This window comes from Drosophila nasuta, chromosome 3, assembly GCF_023558535.2.
Source record: "Drosophila nasuta strain 15112-1781.00 chromosome 3, ASM2355853v1, whole genome shotgun sequence".
In the NCBI taxonomy this organism is placed as follows: domain Eukaryota; kingdom Metazoa; phylum Arthropoda; class Insecta; order Diptera; family Drosophilidae; genus Drosophila; species Drosophila nasuta.
Window position 1 is genome coordinate 44,842,302 of NC_083457.1, and position 23,663 is coordinate 44,865,964.

The 23,663-nt window shown below is 41.6% G+C and overlaps 4 protein-coding genes across 7 annotated transcripts in view; 2 read left to right on the plus strand and 2 right to left on the minus strand.

Annotated features, from left to right (window-relative positions):
* The window catches only part of LOC132791740 (calcium uniporter protein, mitochondrial), a 53,721-nt gene extending 48,818 nt beyond the window's left edge, over positions 1-4,903 (plus strand). For all 3 annotated transcript variants that reach the window (XM_060800786.1, XM_060800788.1, XM_060800785.1), the window contains 5 exons: positions 3,165-3,396; positions 3,460-3,565; positions 3,632-3,733; positions 3,795-3,998; positions 4,061-4,903. In XM_060800786.1, coding sequence (XP_060656769.1) covers positions 3,194-3,396; positions 3,460-3,565; positions 3,632-3,733; positions 3,795-3,998; positions 4,061-4,315 — 870 coding nt within the window. In that variant the 5' untranslated portion in view covers positions 3,165-3,193 and the 3' untranslated portion in view covers positions 4,316-4,903. The remainder of the gene's footprint in view (positions 1-3,164; positions 3,397-3,459; positions 3,566-3,631; positions 3,734-3,794; positions 3,999-4,060) is intronic.
* Positions 4,904-7,031: 2,128 nt separating this feature from the next.
* LOC132791735 (serine protease nudel) lies at positions 7,032-16,565 on the minus strand. The gene is made up of 15 exons (XM_060800779.1): positions 16,241-16,565; positions 15,650-15,787; positions 13,765-15,588; positions 12,648-13,708; positions 12,109-12,591; positions 11,716-12,049; positions 10,246-11,656; positions 10,024-10,193; positions 9,848-9,961; positions 9,016-9,787; positions 8,769-8,960; positions 8,243-8,712; positions 7,893-8,184; positions 7,726-7,833; positions 7,032-7,668 (listed from the first exon to the last, which is right to left on the minus strand). Exons 1-15 carry the CDS (start codon positions 16,257-16,259, stop codon positions 7,119-7,121), a joined length of 7,938 nt encoding a protein of 2,645 aa, XP_060656762.1. The 5' UTR covers positions 16,260-16,565; the 3' UTR covers positions 7,032-7,118.
* A 353-nt stretch (positions 16,566-16,918) lies between these two features.
* LOC132791737 (uncharacterized) lies at positions 16,919-22,452 on the plus strand. 2 transcript variants are annotated; one of them, XM_060800782.1, is made up of 4 exons: positions 16,919-17,131; positions 17,192-17,327; positions 19,867-20,707; positions 20,753-22,452. In XM_060800782.1, exons 2-4 carry the CDS (start codon positions 17,212-17,214, stop codon positions 22,097-22,099), a joined length of 2,304 nt encoding a protein of 767 aa, XP_060656765.1. In that variant the 5' UTR covers positions 16,919-17,131; positions 17,192-17,211; the 3' UTR covers positions 22,100-22,452. The 2 variants fall into 2 exon arrangements, with proteins under 2 accessions (XP_060656765.1, XP_060656766.1); XM_060800783.1 differs by having other exon boundaries at positions 16,920-17,131; positions 20,768-22,449.
* LOC132791738 (innexin inx5) lies at positions 17,422-19,362 on the minus strand. The gene is made up of 2 exons (XM_060800784.1): positions 18,597-19,362; positions 17,422-18,531 (listed from the first exon to the last, which is right to left on the minus strand). The coding sequence occupies exons 1-2, from the start codon at positions 19,230-19,232 to the stop codon at positions 18,001-18,003; spliced, it is 1,167 nt and encodes a 388-aa protein (XP_060656767.1). The 5' UTR covers positions 19,233-19,362; the 3' UTR covers positions 17,422-18,000.
* Positions 22,453-23,663: the final 1,211 nt, after the last annotated feature.

The window sequence follows — 23,663 nt, forward strand, 5'->3', positions numbered from 1 at the left end:
GACAATGTTCTATGAATCATCAATTTTTCTATACTACTGAAAACTCCTTATCTCAAATCAATTATGAATTATATTTCTATATGAAGTCTAGAGATTCTTTCTATTTTAACTTTAACAAACATACATTCTATAAATCGTAATTTTTATACTATGCTGAAGAATCTCTATTACTAATTAAAGGATTTTATAATATTTATTTTATTTTAAGAAAAAGCCTTGGAGTTCACACTTTTTTAATAATACAAGAATACAGAGTTGTGCTCAATAGATAGCATATTTTTATACTATAATGTAGAATCTCTATTTCAATTAGAATTTAGAAGGCGCCGTTAAATTATTTTTATGTGAAGAATAAGTTTATAAATTGATACTTTTTTAATATGTCAAAAATACTGAGTTGTATTCTATAAATAGAATATTCTGAAGAGCCTCTATTATTATTAATTTTATTTTAAGAACAAGTCTATTAGTTTCTTTTCTTTTAATATGTCAAAAATACTGAGTTGTGTTCTATAAATAGTATTTTTTTATACTATATGAAAGAACCTCTATTTCATTATTATTTATTTTATTTCTAGAATAAGTTAAGGCACCTATTTCTGTTTCAAAATAAAATAAGTTATTTATAAATATCTCTGTCTTAAACTCAAGTATTCCATTGAGTAGTTTCCATTTCAATAATGTATATCTCCATCAACTCAATTTGCTAGGCCTACGACTAATCGGTCGTAATTAAGCACTAAGTGCAAAGCAAATGAATGCCAGTTGGCAATTCAATTAACAAAGTGAATGCAGGACATTCAGAGTGCCAGCTGACCTAGCGAAATCGCATGCAAAACTTGCCGGCGGCGGCTTATTTGTCCTTGCCCTGCTCTTTGAATGCGGCGTAGTAAATTTAAATAAGCGTTAATTGCAAGCACACCACCCCCCGCACATACACTCTGTCTACACACACACACACACACAATCCGGCGCGGAGTCGCAGCATTTGGTTGACTGTTATAAATTTGTAGGCTGATTGCCGCTTGCATTTCCGCTTTGCTGCCACACCAACATTTGCAACACGTTGACCTCATTTTGAGGACGAGACACACACACACACACACACCTATGCAATTTTATTTCTGTGTGTGTGTGTGAGTGTGTGACACTTGTTAACCTCAACCTCATGCTTTAGTGTGCGGAAACTGACTATTAAGTTTTGATGAGAGAGCAAAGTTGGCAGGGAATATTCAGCACAGCAGGAAAATAGAAAGAGAAAACACGAAGCGAGCGGCTGCTCGTATTCAGTAACAGGAATTTAATCAATGTTTGCACGTTTGTTGTCTGCGGTTTTACTAACTACCTATATAACATGCTATACACACATGCATACATATAGTATTATACTCCACAACTAAATCAGTGACACAGCATATGTTGTGTATCCTGTGTGTGTGTGTGTGTGTGTGTGCGTCATGTATCATGCATGTATCCTGTGGTTTTTGCTTATCAACAGACGAATTGTTTTGCCTTTGGCCATCGCCCACAGTTTTGTGCAAAATGAAACTTATTTGGGTCTTTAAGAACAATCTTATCAGTCACTTGTTTGTGTATGTGTGTTTGTGTGAGTGCCACATAAAATTGTCTCAATGTGGCAAGTGGCATGTGGCATGCGGTGTATAAACACAGTTTGACGCGGCAAAACGCAAAAGTTCATAGAACTCTTCTTTGACCGGTTATTTTACTATCGTTTACTGAGCTTTATTTAGTTAGTTAAGTTGAGTTAAGTTAAGTCAAGTTAAGTTAAGGTTTCTTATATCACTTTATAGCATTTTCGGTTTTTATAGCTGCTTGCCACGTACAGCAAGCAGCAGGCACAAAATAACACAAACGCACGATAGCAACACACACTTTTTGGGCAGTCGAATCGAATGCAGAGGAGAAGAACCTCTGGTGGAAGAAGACCAACAAGACCGAGACACACACGTCTGCAAGCGCGAAAATCAGAAAGTTAACTGAGTAAAAATTAACACAAAAAAGTCTCAAACTATCAATAATAAAAGGAGAAGAAGCCGCAAACGGCAACAGCAACAGCAACAACGAGAGCAAAGTAGAGTGGAGTAGAGTAGTAGAAGAAAAAGAAAACATAAAACATACGAGTGTACATATAAAATTGTGTTTAAAATCCCAAAAAATCAAAGTGCATGAAAATAATAATCACAACAACAGCTATAGACTTCAGTTAGCAGTTAGCCAACCAACAACAACAACAACAACAACAGCAGCAACAACACGACTGGTTACCCACATTTCAGTGGCGCCGCAAAACAACAGCAACGGCTGCAACAACAGCAACAACAACAACAACAGTCATCAATAGGCAACTTGAGATGCGACTGAGACCCAGTAAATGCGATTAAGTCGAGGCAAATCTTCATTAGAAGCTGGCAAAGCTTACTTATGGGGTGGGAGAAGGGGGTGTTGCCGGGTGTTTGGTTACTTGCTTCGTTGGTCACTTGGCGTGTTGCATGTACATCGAAATGTGTGTATTGTTGTGTATTTACTATATGGTGGAGTGTATGCAACTTGCGAGTGTAAGCATTGTTTTTCTTCCATGCTGTGCTACTTGAGATGCCTCCCCACACATGCGACAAAGTGAAAACTTTGCAGCACGAAAAAACCAAAGAAAAGAAAAAACTGTTTTATAAATTTGTTTTTCTTTTTTATGTGTACGGTGTTTGTGCGTAAAATTCAAGTCGAATTGCTGAGCTGAGCAGCAGCTAATTGAATTGTTCAGCCTGTCATTTGTGTGTCATCCGCACATTTGTTGCAAGTTCCAATCTTTGCCACATGCACTGAACAAGCGTTAGTTAGAGCTTGAGAGAGAGGGCGTCTCAGCTCCTCCTCTCTTCTCCCCTCTCCCTAATCTTTTGCTGCCTTCTATCGACGCCCTGGCGTTATGGCTGAGCAAGCAATGCGAACAGCTAACTGCATTCAACAACCTTGAGTAGCTGCTACTGCTGCTGCTCTTTTGCGCCGCAATTATAAATAATAAACTCGTATTTAGTATAAATAAATACAGTAAAGCAATGTGGCACAGTTGTAAATAATCATAAAAACTGTTGGGCTAGGTTAGCGATATTTATCTCTTATAATAATTCTTCATTCTTGTCTCCTCGCAGATGATGTTTTACTGGAGTATGTGAATGGCATGCCCCAATTGACAATTCGCCTGCCCAGTCGAAATGAGCTATGCCAGTTCGCCCTCAAGCCCATCTCCCACACCGTGGGTCATCTTTTGGCCATGCTAAGAGAGGAGGATCGCGGTATCGATAGGGCTGCCATCATCAACAAGCATGGCGTGCGTATTGCCTCCTCCTGCACCATTGAGAGACTGCTGGATGATGAGTTTAGGTAAGCTAACCAAACAACCCATCAAACAACACAGCACTCATCAATCAATTGATCAATCAACAGCATACAAATCAACAATCGGACACTTGGCGTGCAGCCACCGGAACGTGAGAAGATCACCATGGAGACGGTTGATAAAATGAGCGATGTGCGCAAGATCATAGGACAAGTAAGTGTGGCAATCAATTAGAATCAATTGTCAAATATTTGATCACTTTAAACAATCAAACAACAGCTCTACGAGGCTTTCAATGTGGGTGAATATCAGCTGGAAAAGAGTAATCAATTGGCCAAGGAACTGGAGAGTCTACGCTATGAACTAGAGCCACTTGAGGAGGTGAGTTAGCAATAAAATAAAAGACAACTCTATGCTAATGTTTCGCTTCTTATTTGATAGAAAAAAAATGGAGCTTGCCAAGCGGGCTGAGCGACGCACCAACATGATGACTTGGATGGGTCTGGGTCTGATGTCGGTGCAATTTGGCATTTTGGCGCGTCTGACTTGGTGGGAATACTCTTGGGATATTATGGAACCTGTGACCTATTTCGTCACCTATGGCACCACAATGGCCATGTATGCCTACTATTGTGTAACCAAGCGCGTGAGTAACCACCATCGAATCTTTCCTAGAATATTCACTTAAATTGTGTTAATCTTTTTTAGGAATACATCATGGAGAATGTGTATAATCGTGAGTACACACTGAGCATTTATCGGAATGCCAAAAAGCAGCAGTTCGATGTGGAGAACTATAATCGTCTGAAGCGCCGAACTGCAGAATTGGAGTACAATCTGAGACGCCTCAATGATCCTATCAACATGGAACTGCCGGCCCATTTGGTGCGCACCCAATTGGACACACCGCCCACCGATGAGAGCAACTCGTCGTCGGTCAAGAGCCAAGTGAAAAGTACTTAAGATCCCCTTTTCTTCTAGACAGCGCGTAGCAAACAGTTATGCGACTATACGTAAAGGGTAGAACAAGATGTAAGCATATAGCCGCCTATTATATGGAAAATGAAACTCAAATCTACATTTAAACACTCGCGCTCTCGCTCGCCCTATCAATCAACCAATCAGTCAATCAGTGAATGCAACTATTAACTTTTCACTGAGCCAATGTTTATCGCACAAAAAAGTACAGTGATCAAAATTGTAGTCAACTTTTTCATAGTTTGTATTGATAGTTATGTCGATAAATGAATCTAAATATGTTTTGCCAATAACTGTGTGTGCGTTTACTTTATGGTACTGCAATCCTTTTTTGTTTAACCGAATGTTTAGTTATGTACAATTTTATGTTTAATATGTATTCCTAATCGGCACAACCAACAATTGACGACGCACTTGGATTGCCGACACGGGTATTTGCTTAATTCTTATTTTATTATTATCATTATTATTTAGTTATTTATTTAGTCAAAAATATTTGTTTGTAAAAGCTCAAAAACTCATTTTGTGTGTTACGTGCAAAGTTCTAGTGAAATATATGAATTATTTATTGATGATATTGGGTGTATAATTTTTATTTTTAACTATCACATCGATTCGGATTGATCATACTCAGTATCTTGTTTGCGTTGTAATGAAAACTCTTAAAATTTGTTATGTACTTACCAATTTTACTTTTATTGGTTTGAAATGGGCATTCGAATTTCCGGCTTACCTCCTAAGGTAAGGCATCAAAATTCCGGTCATGTACAGCCAGATTTGTAGCATACTTTTGGGCTGAAGTTGATAACACAATTTGTCAAAAAAGTACTGCATATTTTTAGGCTGTAAGCAAATTATATATTGTTGAATAACTCTGAAAATTTTAAGAGCATTGCAAAACAAAAGCAAACAAAAATAGTTAAAGTGACACTAGATTGTCATTTACTTAACCACCTCTATACTTAATTGAGACGAGACGTGAAATCATGCAGAGAAAATCTACTAACTTCCTAAGCTTTAATATACTTACTTAGCATAACATATACAAAATATATATACATATTAACTAACTAGATACAAATAACAAATTGTAAATAAAAACGCACCAACTATTCCATTAAGAATTTTAACCAACAATTAACACACACACTCATACAGTACATACAAACATACATAAATGTAGTTAGTAAAGTTTACGAAATTCCTAAACAAAAAACAAACAGCATTTAAAATGATGCCATAACATTAGTAACAGTAACTAATTTGGTAGTTGGATGTGTAAATATAATAAACTGCTGTGTTTCATGACAACGTAAAAGATATGTAAGATTACAAATTGTTTTGCAAGAAGGCAACAAGATGAAAAAGGTTTAGCTTAATTATAGTTTAGTATAAGCCAGGACACTGTTTAACTGTTTAACGCTTTGATTAAACCTTCACTGGAATTAGAATCGCAAAAAGTGGTTGTGTTTGAAAACTTTATGCCTCTATCTAACTATCTATACTGATCTATCGATCTATCTCAACTATCAACTCTATGTACGATAAATCCAAAAGCCCTAGCAACAAATCAATCACTACGATGCTTAAAAGTCGCACACACTCTAGCATAGCTTTTAAACAAATTGCACATTTTAAATACACTTATGTATGTATAACCAAAGAACAAAACAAAAACATCTAAATAACAAAACACTAAAACTAGTTCTAAGCATTTATCATACACTCTAAAAAAGAAACATTTTGAAAAAATTTGTGATTCAATTTGAAATTAAAAAGTGAACATTGTTTTTTTACGAAAAACAAGAAAACTACCCTACTTCAAAATCAACAAAACTTAACTAAATAACTTACAAAGTATTTAACTAAAGTTCCCTATAATCATTAATCATTTATGTTTATACCTACCTACAAAATTATATTAATTATACATACTTATATATACATACATACATTCGTATTTATTGTTGTAATCAACGCCAAAGACTTATAAACAAAATATTTTAGAACAACTAAATTAGCTATCATCGGTTTGCCGAAGATTCAATATGTTTGCAGAACTTTTTTTTTGTAGTAATGCTTCAGTAATTGGATAAAAGTTAACAAACAAGAAATTGTCACGTTTACATAATATTCAATACTTTCTGCAAGCATATTCAATTTAAAAACACTTTCTACCCAGCCTTCTTTAAAAGTTTTTGGATAATTATAACCCTATGCTCGTTAAATATTTATAATTAAACCCTAAAACTATTGTTAAACTTACTTGTAATGCACCGCTATACTGGACTAATCCCCATATGAAATGGTGTTTAACTGCTCTTAAGATATATATACATTCATAATTCTCAAGTACCTTTTTTTCAAAACCAACCAATCTTAAATCTTTTTAACGAATTTATACTAAAACCAAATATAACAACAAAACAAAACAAAAAACAATTATAATTAGTGCTTTAAGTATTAATTGTTTGAATTTTGACTAAAGAAAACGAGTTAATAACTAAACCGAATGGATATAACATGCGATTTTTTACATTTATAAAACAAGAAATTTGTTTATTAAACGTAAATTCCAAAAAAACCCGGCTTAACAAATTAACAAAACGATTCTAAACAAAATTAACAAAAACAAAAATTACGCAACAACTAGAAACTGATAAAAAATAAATATAAATAATAAAAAATAAAAAGGTTAATATTTAATTATAAAAATGGAATCTTGTTTTTTATTTTGCTACTAAAACGTACAAAAAGAAAACAACAATTAGAAAAGATTGAATACCTTTCAGGCACAGCGAATCTCCAGCCTGAAGCAGCGACTCGAATCCGTCGAGTTCCATCTGACCAGCTCCGCAATGGGTCGACTGGGTTTGAGGAAGAGCGTGAGTCGCTCATTAAGCTGCAGCGGCGAAAATTTGCTGACGATCTGCGCCTTCGTTGAGTCCCGATACTTGCCCACCAAGGTGTCATTGCTGAAGCTGCGACCTCGCCTATCGGCCCACTCATAAGTGTGCACAGCTTCGTTGGCAGCATCGTCTATGAGTCTATAGCTGGGCTGACGATGCGGATTGTAGCCGAGCTTTTCGCATATGCTCCGCACTTCGGCGTTGCTGGGCGGCGTGCTCTTGGGGAAGCATTTGGTGTGCCAAATGCCATAGGATTGCTCAATGACCTGACCATACTGTGACACTGCCTGATTGTGTCCCGAAAAGTAATCCATTGGCTTATCATGCAGCGGATGTTCAATGCCAAAGCAATAGCGCTCATCTTCGCCATTTGGACAATCGAGTTGTTTATCGCACACAAAGTCACGCGGAATGCAATCTCCGGGAGAACTGTAAATGATACGAGTTATAGCGTTATGACACTGGCTATTCTTGTAGTTCACTTACGAGCTGCAAGGAAAGTGATCTGGGGTGCAGTCGCAGAGCGCCGAACTCTCATCGCTTTTGTCCCAGCAGTTGCGCTTGCCATCGCAAATCTTTGAAGGATCCGTCGCTCTGCGAAGAAAACGAATTTATGAGTTCGTTATTAAAAATGTATAAAAATGATAGCTCACTGTAGATAGGTAAAGCAGCTGCAAATGGTGGGTTCATCTGTCATATCCTCGCAGTCTGGCACATGGTCACAGAACTTGCTCTTTGGCACACATTTGTTGCTGGAGCGGCATTTCATTTCACCCGGACCACAGCGCTGTTTCAGCTCTCGACATTTGGACTCCTCCTCGTCACTGTTGTCGTGGCAGTCACTGCGTCCGTCGCATAATGCAGACTGTGGTAAACAAGCACCCAGAGGACAACGATGTGTGGCACAAGGTGGTAATGATTGCACATTGCTGCAGTGCGGTTGATCTGAAAGAAGTCATAACTTAGTAATTAAAAGTAATTTAAAGTGTAGCCAATTAAGTACCTATAATATCCTGCAGAGTTTTGTACGACTGCTCAAGTGTTCTAATGCCAAAAGGTGCTTTGAAGCTGTAACAATTCGTATTGTTATAGGTAAAGAGCGCAGAGGGGAACCATCCCGTGTCGGCATGACGACAGACAAGCACTCCCTGATCGCTGGGTTGAATTTCAGTTTCGCTGTTATTCTTGTGGCCAAACTGCGTGCAGCTGGTGAATTTGGTAAGCGAAGGCATCTCTCTAGCAGCCACACCGCTCACAAGATCAACTTCATCTGATATGGAAGCCATATCCTCGGCACTAAGATTAAGCAAACGCATTAAATTGCCAGATGGACGCTGTTCCTGGAGTTGATAACAAGAACTGCAGTCTGTCTGGTTGTTTGACTTGGAAATGGCCACAGTTTTTATGCGTCCTGAAAGATCATCGTGCAGCACGCTGATGCATTCTTCAATTACACCATCCTGCTGATTTGAGCTGAATAAAGAAAATGTTTTTAGAATGCCAGTCAAAGGGAGTTTCTAGTTACTTACGTGTCTGGCAAAAAGCTGGGCAACACGTGATGCGTGAATCTAGCAGGCTGCTCCAAATGATACAGTAACACATTGGACTTGGGCACAGCCTCAAAGCAATCCACACGACGAATCTGCTCATGACTGCTGCGGTGCAAAGAGCGTCGAGTCTTGCCGCCACCCAACAAGACGCTAATGTAGTGCGTGTCAAAGCTGCAATCAATAAAGCATATTAGAACGTATCGAATTAACCAATTCTAATGCTTACCTAATGCCTGAGAGACAACTGTCGTGCACCAGCAGCCAGTGTTTGTCCAACAGCACGCCAAGACACCACAATTCGCCATTTGCATAGACGTCTGCTAACCAAGGCCAATGGAGCTCCTCGATAGCTTCATGCAATTGATCTTGCACTAGCAACGTCTTGTTCTTTTTGCTCTTGATCAAAATATCCAAACGATCCATGATCTCATCCTTCTTGTTGACCATCTGTGCTGGCAGTTGGGGCTTAAAGTGAACATTGGGTTTGTTGTGAGTTTCAATGGTAGGCAGCAATGCTGGCACATTTTCTGTTGGTTGTTGCTTCACCGCCTGCCCAGCACTGAATGTTTTAATTGGCTTTGTTGTATTGGAGCGAGCATTGCACTCCACATAGATGCCCAGGCACTTTTCCGAGTGAATTGCATCCTTATCCTGCCTGGGCAGCACTCGCTGCAATTCCGCACTGGAAAAGTGCAAATTATCATTCAAGTGAGTGCGCAGTTCAGAGCGAAGATCCGATTTCTTCGACAGCTCCGGTGTAATGGGGTGCATCTCCTTCTGGCTGACAAACTCCGTGCTGTTAAAGTAATGAGCGCCATGGAAACCCAAGAGAGCGCACACAGAGTCCGCTGTTTCGGCTTGATGCTGATGGAAGCCCGTCTCGTGGGCACAGACAACACGCCAGAGGCCATGCGCATTCTTTGAGAAGATGCCAACGTTGCTGAACTTGGGTTGCTGATGGGCATCGTAGTGCACGTCGTGGCCATTGGTCAAAGCAACTGCAAATCAATATGAGACATTGATTAAGAGTACAGAGTTCGGTTTGTAAGCATACGTACAGCAATCCTTTTCATCTTCTTTGAACGTGCAGTCCACTACATTGTCACAACGCTTGGCCAGCGGCAGACAGCTCTTGGAGAGCGCACAATGGAACTCATTATCCTGACAACTGCCTGTGGTTGAATATAAGTTTAGTTGAAAAAGTGTTGCAGTGAAATTTTTGTGGTTTGCTTACCACAATTCTGCTCATCGCTTAAATCCTCACAGTCTGCTTTGCCGTCGCAGACGAGCACACTGAAACTGCCCTTCAAATAGTCACGACAGGTGCAGTCGAGTTCATCGGTACCATCTTCACAGTCGACTTTGCGATCACAGCGATGTTGCAGATCCACAATTTGAGGCATTCTGAGAAAGATATAAAATTAATTGCTGTCAAGGGTGTCTGCTGTTAGCTTACCTTTGACAAACAAACTTATTCGGCAGGTGCGTCTTTGGAATGACTTTGTTAGGCTTTATGGTTGTCGTTGAGGTGGTAGATGAATGGATGGTGGATGAAGCTGTTGTCGTTGGCGCTTTAGTTGCTGTCGTTGTAGATTGAGTAGTTGACTGTGTCGTAGTTAACTCTTTCGTTGCCTGTGTGGTAGTCAACTCCTTTGTCGTAGGGAACTCTTTGATTGTTGTCTTAGATTGCGTCGTAGTGGAATCTTCAGTTATGTCTTCAGTTGTTGCCTCTGTTTCAACTGGCGTTGTATCGCCGTCAGTTGAACTGACACTTGCAATAGATCTCGTCTCCAACTCAGTGCTTGCTGTTGCTAAATCTGTTGTGGCCTCTTTTGCAGTTGTTGTGGACAAATTGGGCGCATCAGTTGTGACAACAGGCAGCGATGGGGTTGTCACATCCTCGGCAATGGCTGCCGTTGTCGTCGACTCCTCCAGAAATTGAGTAATTAAGTCGGTGAGTCTCATGAAATCCTCTGTTGAAGTTGGCCAAGTTGTTGACCTAGTTGGTGCCAGAGTTGATACAGTTGCTGCTGCTTCTGTTGTTGTCGGAGTTGTTGCTGAGTTCGATGTTGTTGTGGTTGCTGTTGTTGTGCTTGTTAATGCGATTGCCTTGTCGGACGGCGGCGTTGTATGCAAAGTTGTCGTTGTTGTCATCTCAAATTGCGTACTTGTCTCATCTTCACTTAATATTGGATTTTGCTCCGTAATTGTTGTGGTAATGACACTTTCAGGTGGCGTTGCTGTCGCTGTTGTTTCATTCTGTGGCGAATTTTCAATCTCTGCCATTAAATCCAGAGCTTCAATAGACACATCCTGTCGCTGTTTATTCAGCGGCTGTTGTGATTGCATTTCAGTCGCTTGCTTTGCCAACGGATAATAATCACTCTCCGTGGTGGCACTAATATTCTGCTTGCTACTGCCCACCATGTCGGGAATAAAGTTATAGGCACAACCGACCTCATCCTCGCCACCCAAACAATCCACTCGACGGTCGCAACGTTGTCTCTGGGGTATGCAACGCTTGCCGCCCCAAACACACGTGAATCCTGGACACAATTGAACTGGTTGTTTAGCAGGCAGCAGTCGCGGTGTCACCGCCAACTCCAGCCAATCCAGATAGAGAGCAACACGGGTGTAGACGCCAAATTCCTTGGGTCGTGCACAGCCATTGCCATGACTAACAACACCAGCCAAATACCATTCATCTGTATTGTTGACGCTGCGGCAGAAAAGCGGGCCACCTGAATCGCCTTGACAGGCATCGCGACCACCATCTGGATCACCGGCACAAACATCCTCCGAGGCCTGATCCTCTGGATCCGGACAGCGTTTGCGTATAGGCAAAATCACTTGACGCAGGGGATCACCTAAAGGAAAGAAAATGAGTTAAGAAGAGTATTGAAAATGGGTAGATGATAATACTCACTGCTTGGTCCCTTTTCGCGTATGGCGCCCCAGCCCACAGTTGTGCAGAGTGTGTGTTCCTCGGGTCCCCAAATCCAGTCATCGCCAAATGTTGTGCGTCCCACATCCGGCAGACAAATGGGCTTGACCCAGCGATTGAACTGCAGTGGAGTTGCAACTCGTAACAGCGAGAGATCGTTACGCATGCTTCTGCGCTCGTAAAGCTGATGGACTACCACATGGGAGACGGGATGGATTTGTGTAGCCGGGGAATAGCTTGTACGCCGCAAGAGACCAGCGCGCACCTCATAATGATACTTCACAAAGTTGATAACGCAATGCGCAGCGCTGATGATCTGCAAGAAAGTTGATATTATTAAATAAATTCAGTTAATTAAAAGATCTGTTAGTTTACCCAACGCTCCGTGTAGATAGTGCCGCCACAATGGAATTTGCCATCGCGATAAATGGCCACGACGAAGGGCCACTGCATTGGACTTGCATAGCTTCCACCCACAATGCGACCTTTGTCTGTCTCTGCCTCATCGTCATCTTCAAAGACTGTTCTTTTCGAGCGTTTGATCGGCTTCGCTGGCTGTTTGCTGGGCAGTCCGCACTGCGGTGGCGGACACTTGACATAGGCCACATGATCTACCAGCGTATCGTGGTCGTTACGTCCATGGCAGCCCTGTGACAGATGCATGCCAGAATGCAGCGAAGGCTCAATGAATGGACCCGGCAACGTCAACTGCCTGAAGCTAAGATCGACAGCTGATTGCATGTGTTCTTCTTGCTCGCAGGCCGCTGTTGCCCACTTGTCGCCATTGTTGCACACCGGATACCAATCGCCGCGATAATTGCGATACAGATAACCCTCTGAAGCGGATGCAGCATGAGACTAAAAGCAAATAAAAGAGTTAATAGGAATGTAGTAATAACAAAAGCTCTGCTCACCATGTGATGGGTGACATCGGTGACCAGCATATTGCAATGCAGCTCATCGCGCCCATTGAAGCAGTTCTGAAAGCCATCACAGCGCTCATGACGACTGTAGCACATCGAAAGCGTCGAGCGATTGTGTCGCGCATAATCCTCAGCGTTCTCATAACACGAATGCGCCAGTGCTTCGCAGCCAAAGCAGCCCAGCTCATCCTCGGCCATGGGACAATCTTCGTAGCCATCGCAGAGTCGATCCTCATCCAAACGATCAGCACAAGTGCACGCAGACTCATCACTGCCATCCGAGCAGTCCACAACATTGTTGCACCAATTTGTGTCCGCAATGCATTCCTTATTCGCATAGCAGGCAACCTGATCTGCCTCCGGGCAACTGCGCATCTCCTGCGATTGCTGCGGCACGCCCACATAAGAGGCGTAGACAATCTGACTCTGATGTGCGCCAGCTCCAGTTTGATTAGCATGACGCATCTTGAAGTTGGCATTGGAGAAGCCCGATTGGCTGCTGGGTGAGAGATTGCTCTGGATGGGCGTGCTCTGTGCTTGACTCTGCTGAGCCTGTTGATTCTGCATGTAGGTGCAGTAGACCTGCTGCTGTCCATTTCCCTGTTTTTGGGGTGAGGCATTCTTCGAGAAGATGTTGGGCAACTGATTTTGTGCTCCGCCCGCTGTGCCAGCGCTACCGCCAAAGAAGTTGCCAGTGGGTCCGAATTGCTGCTGGGGCACAAAGAAGATGCCGCCGGCGGCATTCGAGGAACCACCAAAGTGTCCACTCTGCATGCCCATAAACGAAGGCGTTGGCGACCACATGGGCATGCGGAAATTGGCGGGCGTCATGTAGAAACAAACCGGTATGCTGGGCATGCCAAAGTTGGGATTGAACATGAACTGTGCCGAGGCTTTCATCGTCTCGCCCGAGACCGGAAATCCGCCTGGACCGCGACTAGTAAACTGCACACTGGGCGAGGCTGTGAAAGTCTCTGTTTCGCCAAGCGCAGCCTTTTGTCGCATCTTGCGCGCCATGTGTGCACACATTGTGATGAGTTGTGCATCGCCAGCTTAAAGGGAGTAAACATTAATAATATTGATTGAGGTATGTTTGACAATGACTTACCACTCGTTGCCTTGCCGTTTATGGGGTTCAACTTGGGGCCCAGTTGCTCCAGACTCTTGGCATCCAGTTCGCTGCCAAAGGTGTCAATCAGCTCGTCCTCTGCGGCGGCTGCCTGCTCTTTAAACTGCTGCAGCCAGTGAGAGCGATCGTAGACGTTCGTCGAGTTGCTGGTTTCATTGAGATGCAGCACATTGATTGGCTGCTCATCATCGTCGTTTGGTGTCGTACTCTTGGGTGCTGCAGTTGAAGTCTCGTTGATCACTTTGATCAGCGGCTTTTCTGCCTCATGACGCTCAAAACTGTCGAGCATGTTTTCAATGCTGCTGGGATTATCCAGCGGATGCGACTCAGCACGAGCAGACTCCGTTGTTGTTTCAGCATGTGGCAATTGAGTTGTTGTTTGTGGTGGTGTTGTGCTGGTTTCGTTGAGTTCGCTGCTATCGTCGGCGCCATCAATAATCCAGCTATATTTCAGTGGTTTTTGCTTGGTGGGATGAAGAGTATGATTGGCTGCTTCAATAACAATGGTTGTTGTGGCCACATCGAGTGTAGAGGCAGTTGAAGTTGAGGTAATCAGCGGAGTTGTCGTTGTGGCAAGTGTGGTAGAGGTAGTCAACGTAGAACTGAGCGTAGTTGCTTGCTCTACTTGCTGTGCAGCTGTTGTGGTTGTCACCGCTTCCACCTCAGCTGTTGTCAACATTGTGGACTTCGTCGTGGGCAGCAGCTCGGACTGAATTGTCACAGCAGCTGGACTGCTGGCAGCTTGTTGCTCATCTTCATAAAAAGTCGAAATATCAGCAGCTTCTGTTGTAGCATCTTGGTGTTTCGCACTCTCCGTGGTCAGCACAATCTCTTTGGGCTTATCAAAGTGATCCAAAATCCAGGTAACGTTATCAAAAAAGTGATCCTGATCGGGTTGATCGGTGGTCTGCACAATGCTGCTCACAGTGGATACAGTAGAGTTGATGTTGTCACTGCTTGTTGTGCTGGTCTCTCCCGAAATGCTGATGGTAGACGTGTTGCTGTCGTCGCTCGAGGTGCTGCTCTGCTCTACAGTTGTGCTCGCCACAGTTGTGAGCTCCAGAGTTGTGAGATTAATGTGCTCAGTGGTGGCCAACACTCGTGGAGTATTCTCGGCATATGCATCTTGTTCATCATGCCCGTGTCCATCGATAATCCAGCTAATTTGGGCTGGTTTTATCTTCACACGCAACGGTTTTAATGTGGTTTCTACGGTAGTAATGCCACTCGTTGTGCTGTCATTGGCAATTGGAGTTGTTGCCTCAGGAATTTGAGCCTCTGTGGTGCGTGTTTTCTTTGCCGGCACAAAAGGCTCAAACTCTTGCTGTTCGTCGCTGCCCGAATCAATGTGTCCTTTGATCATTTCTCGCATCTTCCCAAGCTTCTCGTTGATCTCGTTAGCCATTTGATACATGCGCATAAAGGCGCTCATGCAATCCTCTTGCGTCTGTTTCTTGCAGCGCATATAATCTTTCTCCAGCTGACTCAACGCAGCTTTGGCACGCTTATTCCGTAACTTTGTGTAAATGTGCTGCATGTTGGCCTCCAGCTGGAGCGGATCAATCATGTCCAAGGAATGGAGACTGCGACGTGGTCGCAGCTTATGTTTTAGTCGAAACTTGAAACGCAGATGCTTGAGGCGCAGCGATTGCTCCTCGCTCTTGGTGGCACCAGCGAGATCGGTTTTCTTCAGCGGAATGTGAAAGGGTTGCGATTGTGGACGTATTATGAAGGCTTCTTCCTCGATGGGTTGCAGTTTCTCAGCGTGTTTTTCATTCAGCATCGTTATTTGACGCAGGCGATCTACCAAATACAGAAAGAAACTATAGTAAGGGATGTGGAGATATATTTTAGGAGCACTCACCCATTCGCTCCACCACAATGCCATGATAGATCAGCGAGATGAAGAGCGTTAGCAGCACCAGCGTGGAGATGATCAGGATGCGAGCGCAGGGCAGACGACAGCGGCGAGGATGACGCAGCAGACGCGTTGCCTCCAACTCTGGGGAATGTCAAGGTCAAGGCTCAATGCGTTAATCAAGTGGAGAAAGAAGAGTATTCAAGCTTCGACTTGTTACTTGCTTAAACTTTACTTCTTGTAGGAGGTTCAAAGCTGTTTTCTGCTTGGCTCTGCATTATTTTATGTTTACAAGTTTTTAACTTAACATAGTTAAACAGTTTTTTTTTTATAAAAAAATAACTTGATTTCATTTTTTTCGCTTATTTTTTTTTGCCAGTTCTTTCGCAATTTATTGAATTGCTGATGCCATTAAAATTGCCAAGTTGAGCAAAAAAAAAACTGAAGCTAAATTCAAGTCGATTATGTGGCACATGAAATTGTTCACATTTTCACATTTTCTTTAATTTAATCTCACAAGTGTTTTTAGTTAATATTCAAATATCTTCTAACATTTAAGTAACTAATAAATTCTTACTGACTGATAACTTAACCCACCATCTATGTTTAGCTTCATGTTGTATTTAATTTCCGTTTTGTTTCATCACTTTACACGGTTAATAAACGAGATTTTTGCACTTTCACTTGTTTAACTAATTATACAATTTTTATAAAGTCCAAAAAGGAGCATCAGATTACAATAGAACCGAATCAACTGCACATTAACAAGCACTCAAAAAAAATACACTAAATAAAAAGAATCAGCATTAACTGCTGCTTGGTAATCCAATATTATCCAATTCAAAACACAACACAACGAATACCACGACGATTACGATTCCACGAGACCACGAGAATATCTTCGGCGCGTTCCACCGGCAACTGAATTGTTGATCGGCACTGGACGCGCTTTTAAAGCTTTCGGAAAGTGGATCATACCCGATGACGACCCAGTTCCGTGGTGCATTTTGTGCTGTGCTTTGTACTTAACAATTTTTTTGGTTAATGAAAATTCGTGCAGGAAATTGCGAGCACAGCAGAAATCGACAAGCAAAATCGAAGAACACAAAGAGTGCAAGTTGAAGGGAATTGCAAGCAAGAGCAACGAACCAACCACCCACCAACCAGCAACCAGCAACCGTTAAACTTTATGGTTCTAGGTGATAAAATGACCAACTCATCAATTGGATTGCCAAGCAAGCCTTGACTTGTGTCACAAATTCGTTTTTCAATCGTCATTTTACAAATTCCGTACACTAAAAGCGTACAACAAAAAATATTTTTCTTTTTTTATTTAGTTAAAGACCTACAAAAAACAGATACGCGTATAAATATACCCTTTCATAGAAAAAATAAAAACAAAAAAATAAAAAAAACTAAAAAAACATCCATGCAAACTTCAGTGGAAACAGTTCGAACTTTTATCAAAATTTTATTATCAGATCTAATGTAAGTAACAAAATCAGCGAATCGATCAGATCAACCACTAAATGGAGATGCATTCTGCAGAAATCTTCCACAAAAAATTGATGCAAAATTCAGTAAAGTGTCTGCTTTATCAACTACAGCGACTAGTTCACCTCACACAACGGGTGAGCAAAATGTGCGGAACAATTCTATATCCCCAGCAGAGTCAGAACGAATGGTGAGTAACACTTCCCCCGTAAAGATCATACCAATTTCAGACAATATAAAGACTTAACTTGCAATCTAGGTTTCATTTTATATTATATTTAGTTAAAATATAAATAATAATAGTTGGTATCATGTTACAAATATATGAAAAATGATTTCATTCCTTTGTAGGTTTTAGTGTTATATTCAATTTTAAGCAGAAATTTGATATTGACGACATTTTGCAAGGATATGATAATTTAAAGACATTAACTTAACTTTATGTTGATTGAAACGAAAATTATGTAATTCCTTAGTCTTCGGTATGCGTTTTTAGTTTCAAGAAAAGTTAAGACAAAAATTGGTGATAATAGTTTTGAAGATTATCTTCTTCAATTTAATTTAAAGTTAGAGAATTAATATCTTCATATATGTAAATTATATTACTATCGAAACAAACGATAGCCTAGATTGAATTTCATGTGTTCATTGAAAAGAAAAGTAATTTATTCCTTGTTGTCTTCGCTCTGTTTTCAATTTCAAGTGAAGTTAAGAGTGGAATTCGATAATAACGTCATATCGAAAGACTTACAAAACAAAAAAATACGCGAGTTCAGTACCTTAAGTAAATAGTAATAAAGAAGGTTTACCTTCTATAAGGACAGCTTGTGATTACGTCTACAGTTGAGAGTCCAACAATCAATTCAAGAGGTGTCAATATTATGCGAGCCAGACTTTTCAATGCCAGAACGCTTGCCGCACACCATGCGCATCAACTGACCGAAATGCTCTGGACTGATATTACTGCTCACGCGCATCAGGAAGAACCAATCGCCGCAGCTAAAGCCGCTCACAGCATGCCAAATAGTGGCCTTCGACATGAAACGAGTTTGGGCGCGCAGCACTTGGAGACGTAGACCACGATTGCAGATGTAGACGGAGCGATAGATGAGCTTGAGAGCAGCCAGAAAAGCCATCAAAATGAACCAAAACCACAAGAAGACAAAGATCTTCTCGTTCAATGTGTTTAGCGGCAACAGACAGAGATTATCATGGTACTCCAAGCTTCCGCTGCCGCCAAACTTCAGGATCTGACACTTGGCAATCTTGGGAAAGATACGTGTGGTGATGCGATTCCATTCATCCCAGTTGTAGGCGGGCACAGCAGCCACGGCCTTAATGTAATGTGACCAGAAGTCGACCAGAAACACATTCAGGAGCTTTATGTTGCAAATCTAAAGAGGGAGATATTATTAAGTTTAGATTAAAAATCTAAATCTTAAACAGAAATTCATCTTACACTAATGATGAAATTCAGAACTTCACAGAAGGTGTAGCAGACAAAGTAGTGCAAGTGGGATTCCTTGTGATCCTGAGAGAAGTAAAAAGCCAAGCGGCTTAGATGCTTGTTTGTTTTCTCCGTCAGAGTCAATGTATCTTCGAGATTGGCACAAAGATTCTTGAGTCGTCCGCCCTCCCATTTCTTCCAGAGAAATGCCGGTAGGTAGAAGATGAACGACTGCAGCAGCAATACGGGCACAACCCACTGATAGTAGCGTAGAAAGATGCGTTCACGTCCGTTTTCATTCTTCAATCCCAGCACATTGTTTAGCAAATTTTTCTCCAGTGACTGATTGTAATACTGCCTGCTGTAGCCATATTGGATTTCTTTGGTAAGATTTGCTATGGATGGACCGTCGTCGTAGTCCATAATATACATGCCCATGGTCCAGCAATGCGATACAACAAAGTCCTTTTGTGGTATGCCAGATATGCAGACCACAGGATCACCAAAGTATTGCTTCGATGAGAGCAGAAAAGTGAAAGCCAACAAAATGGCACAAGTGCATTTGGCGTGCAGCGTGAAAATGCCGTCGTAAATGCGCACCGACTTCAGTTGCAAGTACTTTGACAGCGGCTTAACAGCTGTATACATTTTTTATTTGGAAATATTCACTACACTTTTTACAAAAATGAATTTTTCTTTTGCGGCTGCTGCGCAAAACTTGCAAATTTCTTGAAACACGCGGAATTCTAACGGTTAAAGCCAGCGTGACCGCTAGATGCGGTTGACATATACTAGAAAAGGGATGTTGCTGGTCACACCGTTAGTATTAACATATTTCGTTTCTGTTAGCGTGAGACAACTGTTAATGTCCAACATAAAAATGCTAATTTCGGTGAAATAGCATTCAGCTTTTAAAAGAAACGAAGTAGTGTTGGAAAACGTTACAACTAACGGAACTAGCTCATAAAGAAAAACTTTACCTTAATCAACATTTTAGTAATTAAATTGTATTAAATTAGGAAACATTATTTATTATGTACTTCAATGTTTTTTAAAAGTTTTTTGTATATCAGTCAGTCTATGACAGCGTTGATGTCAGCTGTTGCTTGCAATCAGCTGTTCAATTTTATATCAGACAGTTTGCCAGAGCGTAGTCACACAAGTGTTAGTGCGACTACACGTGCGTGTGCACAAATCCATACATACACAACAAGCCATCGACGGTTCCACAAAACTCACGTGTATTTATATTTTTCTTTTTGATTTGCATTTAATTGCAAAGTTTAAACAGCAAGCGAATGAAGATGAAAGAGCAGCTATCATCGAAGCAGCAAGAGCGAAATGAGAAGAAAAAGAAAAAACTTGCCGCCTTGGCGAATTTAATACAGATGAACGACAGAGAACGCATACAAGAAGCAGTTGACGAAGTGCAGCAAAAACGGCGCGAAATCGACAACGACGACGACGATAACAACAAAGACAATGGCAAGCGGGATCAGGCGGAGGATGATGACGGTTTTATCACAGTGTGCAGCAAGCGAAAACCGCGAAATCGTTTAACCATCATGGCAGACAGCAGCAGTGAGACAACAGAAGCCGCGGCTGCTGCTGCTGCCGATGCTGGTGAGGCACGCTCCTCCGATGAGCCGGAATTGAAACGCAGTCGCAACTCAGCTGGCGGTGACGGTAACAACACGACGCTGGACACTGTCGATGCCACCCTCATCACCCAGGAGCAGTACAAATCCCTGTCCACAGAGCTGCGACGACGCAAACGTGAGCTGGAAAGTGTGCCCGCCCTCACTTTACGAGACACAGGCAGACGGGCACACCTGGAGATACCGCAGGACGAGCGCACACCCATCTTTCTGGCCGACATACAGCATCTGCTGATGACGGCGCTCACTGGCAAGAAGAGTCCCTGTGCTCCAGATCGTTGGTGCAGTGCAGATAAGTTCAACAGTTTGTCACACAGTGTGGTATTGATACTGGAGGGTTTGTCGCTCTTTCACTATCTCTCTAACGAGAGTTTGTTTGCGGCAACGAATCGCATATTCGAAACAAAGCTGGAGATGGTGATGCCACCGCAGGAAGAGGGCCCCATTATCGACACAATTGCTCAGGTGAGTCGCGTAATGAAAATTACTTCACTTTATACGCTTATACAGCTTGCTCTCTTGCAGATTCCTCTGACCACTGTGCAGGCTCAGAAGCTCATCAACGAACATGGTTCGCTGGAGACCGCCGTGGAGCTGAACAAGGATCCCACGCTGTTTGTCAAGGCCATTTTCCCCATGGAGAAGACGCCGCCCAGTCCCGAGAAACCCACAGAAGCACCCCAACTGCATCCAGATGACAAGTTTCCGCGCACCAAGCTGCTGCTGTCCGCCCTGCAAATGGTCGACGAAGGTTATCCAATACCGCTGCAAGGCGAACTGCAAGCCCGCTTCAAGTCTTATGTGTTTACCAAGAAATCGTATGCTCCAGTGACGGATCGTAGTCCCATGTTTGGTGTGGATTGTGAGATGTGTCGCACTGTGACCGGAGCAAATGAATTGACGCGAATTTCCATTGTGGACGAGAAATACGAGACGGTCTACGAGACGCTGGTGCGACCCGTGAATCGCATCACCGACTATCTCACCCAATACTCGGGCATAACGGCCGAGATTATGCAGTCGGTGACGAAGAAGCTGACGGAAGTGCAGCGTGAGGTGTCAGCGCTGTTGCCACCGGATGCCATCTTGGTGGGACAATCGCTGAACTCCGATTTGAATGCGATGCGCATGATGCATCCGTATGTGATCGACACGAGTGTGTGCTTCAACATTTCGGGTGTGCGCAAGCGCAAGAGCAAGCTGAAGCATTTGGCCAAGACGTTTCTGCACGAGAGCATCCAGGAGAACGAGGATGGTCACGATTCCATTGAGGATTCGCGTGCCACGCTCAAGCTGGTCAAAATGAAGCTAGCCAACAGCATCGAGTTCGGCGACGAAATTCTCATCCAGCGCAAACGCATTACAGACATTCTGCGCGCCACCTGTGGCGATGGGTTAAACAACAATCTTTATGCACATGCCGCGAAGCGGGACAAACGCACTGCAATCGTGACCGTTGGAGATCTGCAGCCGCGTCTCAAGAAGGTGATACAATTGGCCGAGGAGGCGGTGCCCAAGGATGCGAACAATGCGGTGCATGTACATGAGGTGTCGAGTCCCAAGGAGGCGGTGCGTAAAGTCAACGAAATTGCGTTGGAGAATGCGCTGACAATTGCCAATTTGTTGGTGCCCGAGAAGGATTTTATGCTGGAGAGCGCAGAGCGCACAGCAGCCAAGCTGGATGGATTCATAGAACGCGTCTGGAATACCGTTGCTCACAATGGACTGTTCATGGTGCTCATGGGTGGCTCGGCGGAGTGCCAGAAGGGTGTTGCCAAGATTGCCATCAAGCGATTGGGCAAAGGCAACGTACCGCCGTCTGCACTTCTCTCTGCTGTCAAGTCAACACACACATAACCACACACAGTCTCAAAAAATGATGTACAGGAGATGTATGTAGGATTAAGAAAGTCACGTATAATTAAATAGTCCAGGCCAAGAAATAATCATGTTAAATTCGCGTTCAGTTTTCGGTATTGTTCGCTGCGTTTTCAGAGTCAGCGACAAATGCAGAGCAAACTTTGCTATGAATATAACGCATTCGATTCATCGTCAAATACCCTTCCTTTATACCCATCCATACACACTGCTGTCTGCTATAATCCTTTTAAGTAAACCCCATTGTACCACATCAACCTAAATGCTAGAAAAGAGAAAAAAAATTGTAAAAAATCACAACAAAAAAAAAAACAAAATCAAAAAAAAGAAAAAATACTACTGACATAAGATATTTCGAAATCAATAAATAAAATCATGTTGTTTGTAATTCAAATCAAACAAGTTTTTTTAATTGAGCTGAATCAAAGATTATACAATAATCTGTTCATTCTCTGCTTCAATGCAAAAATATATATTCCAGCTCTTTGTTAAGATATTGCCGATCTGTTAGAAATATGAAATGCAAATTAGAATATTGTATAGGGAATTTTGGATTTACTAAATTTGACTAATAAATAAAGGTTCTAAATAATAAAGAGAGAAAGAAAGGATTTTTTGAAAGCACTTAGTTTTTCTAGACTCATTTTTTTTATAACTACCATAGACATAAGTCCGTATAACTAACTACCTTATATCTTTGTATAGTAGTAAAGTATATTAAAGATATATTTAGACATTTAAGAAAGGATTCTAAATAGTTTGAATAGATTTGTTTATACATTTTAATTATTAATCGGAATAATGTTTTAAATTATTGAAGATATAAACTTCGAGAAAAGTATGTAATTGCGTTTGTTAGTTACAACAAGAAATAGAAAATTCCAAGCTCCTAGCAATATGATGAAGCGAGATGAATTTTATTAGTTCACTAACCGTAGTCAGGTTGAGATCAAGTGAATTTATATTATTTCTATTTAATGTAGTTGAATCCCAAGCTTTACAGCAATTGCTCATTTTTGAAAAATTATGCATATTTTATATGATCCTCAAATTTGTAGTATATTTACGACATATTTTAAATAAATCATATTTTTAGCAGGAATATTGACGATTGTATTTACAACATATTTAAAATAAAGTATATTTGACAACCAAACTTATCTAAGTCAAATAAAGTTGAACTTGATGAAATTTGAATTAAAAATTATAATTTATAACATGCTATCTATCACTATCACTATCTGTCATTAGAACTTGACATTAAATGCCAACTCATATTTAATCATAACAGTCGTAAATTAATTTCAGTTAGATAAGACATAAAAATCTATGTAAGTTCTTGTAATAAATAGATAGCGAATCATCAAAGAGATGTCCTCCAACACATGTCTATTAATAAAATCCCTGAACTCTTCGATTGCATCTCTTGCATTTGTGAAATTCGGCTGCAATTACAACCCGTGTAGTCCGGCACATTCTGTTCTCCAAACTTCAAATAATTAACGAGTAATTAATGAGTTTGCATTATTTGTTCACAGTTCTT

What these genes read in the sequence shown, in the direction of transcription:
- LOC132791735 (XM_060800779.1), bottom strand. An exon ending in CTATCTACACGGAGCGTTGG is followed by an intron (nt 12,050 to 12,108) that starts GTAAACTAACAG and finishes ACTTTCTTGCAG; the next exon opens with ATCATCAGCGCTGCGCATTG. An exon ending in AGTTGTCTCTCAGGCATTAG is followed by an intron (nt 8,961 to 9,015) that starts GTAAGCATTAGA and finishes TATTGATTGCAG; the next exon opens with CTTTGACACGCACTACATTA.
- LOC132791737 (XM_060800782.1), top strand. Translation starts at nt 17,212, where the DNA reads ATGCAAAATTCAGTAAAGTGTCTGCTTTATCAACTACAGCGACTAGTT. An exon ending in CAGCAGAGTCAGAACGAATG is followed by an intron (nt 17,328 to 19,866) that starts GTGAGTAACACT and finishes TTAATTGCAAAG; the next exon opens with TTTAAACAGCAAGCGAATGA. An exon ending in TTATCGACACAATTGCTCAG is followed by an intron (nt 20,708 to 20,752) that starts GTGAGTCGCGTA and finishes ACGCTTATACAG; the next exon opens with CTTGCTCTCTTGCAGATTCC.
- LOC132791738 (XM_060800784.1), bottom strand. Translation starts at nt 19,232, where the DNA reads ATGTATACAGCTGTTAAGCCGCTGTCAAAGTACTTGCAACTGAAGTCG. An exon ending in TTCTGAATTTCATCATTAGT is followed by an intron (nt 18,532 to 18,596) that starts GTAAGATGAATT and finishes CTCCCTCTTTAG; the next exon opens with ATTTGCAACATAAAGCTCCT.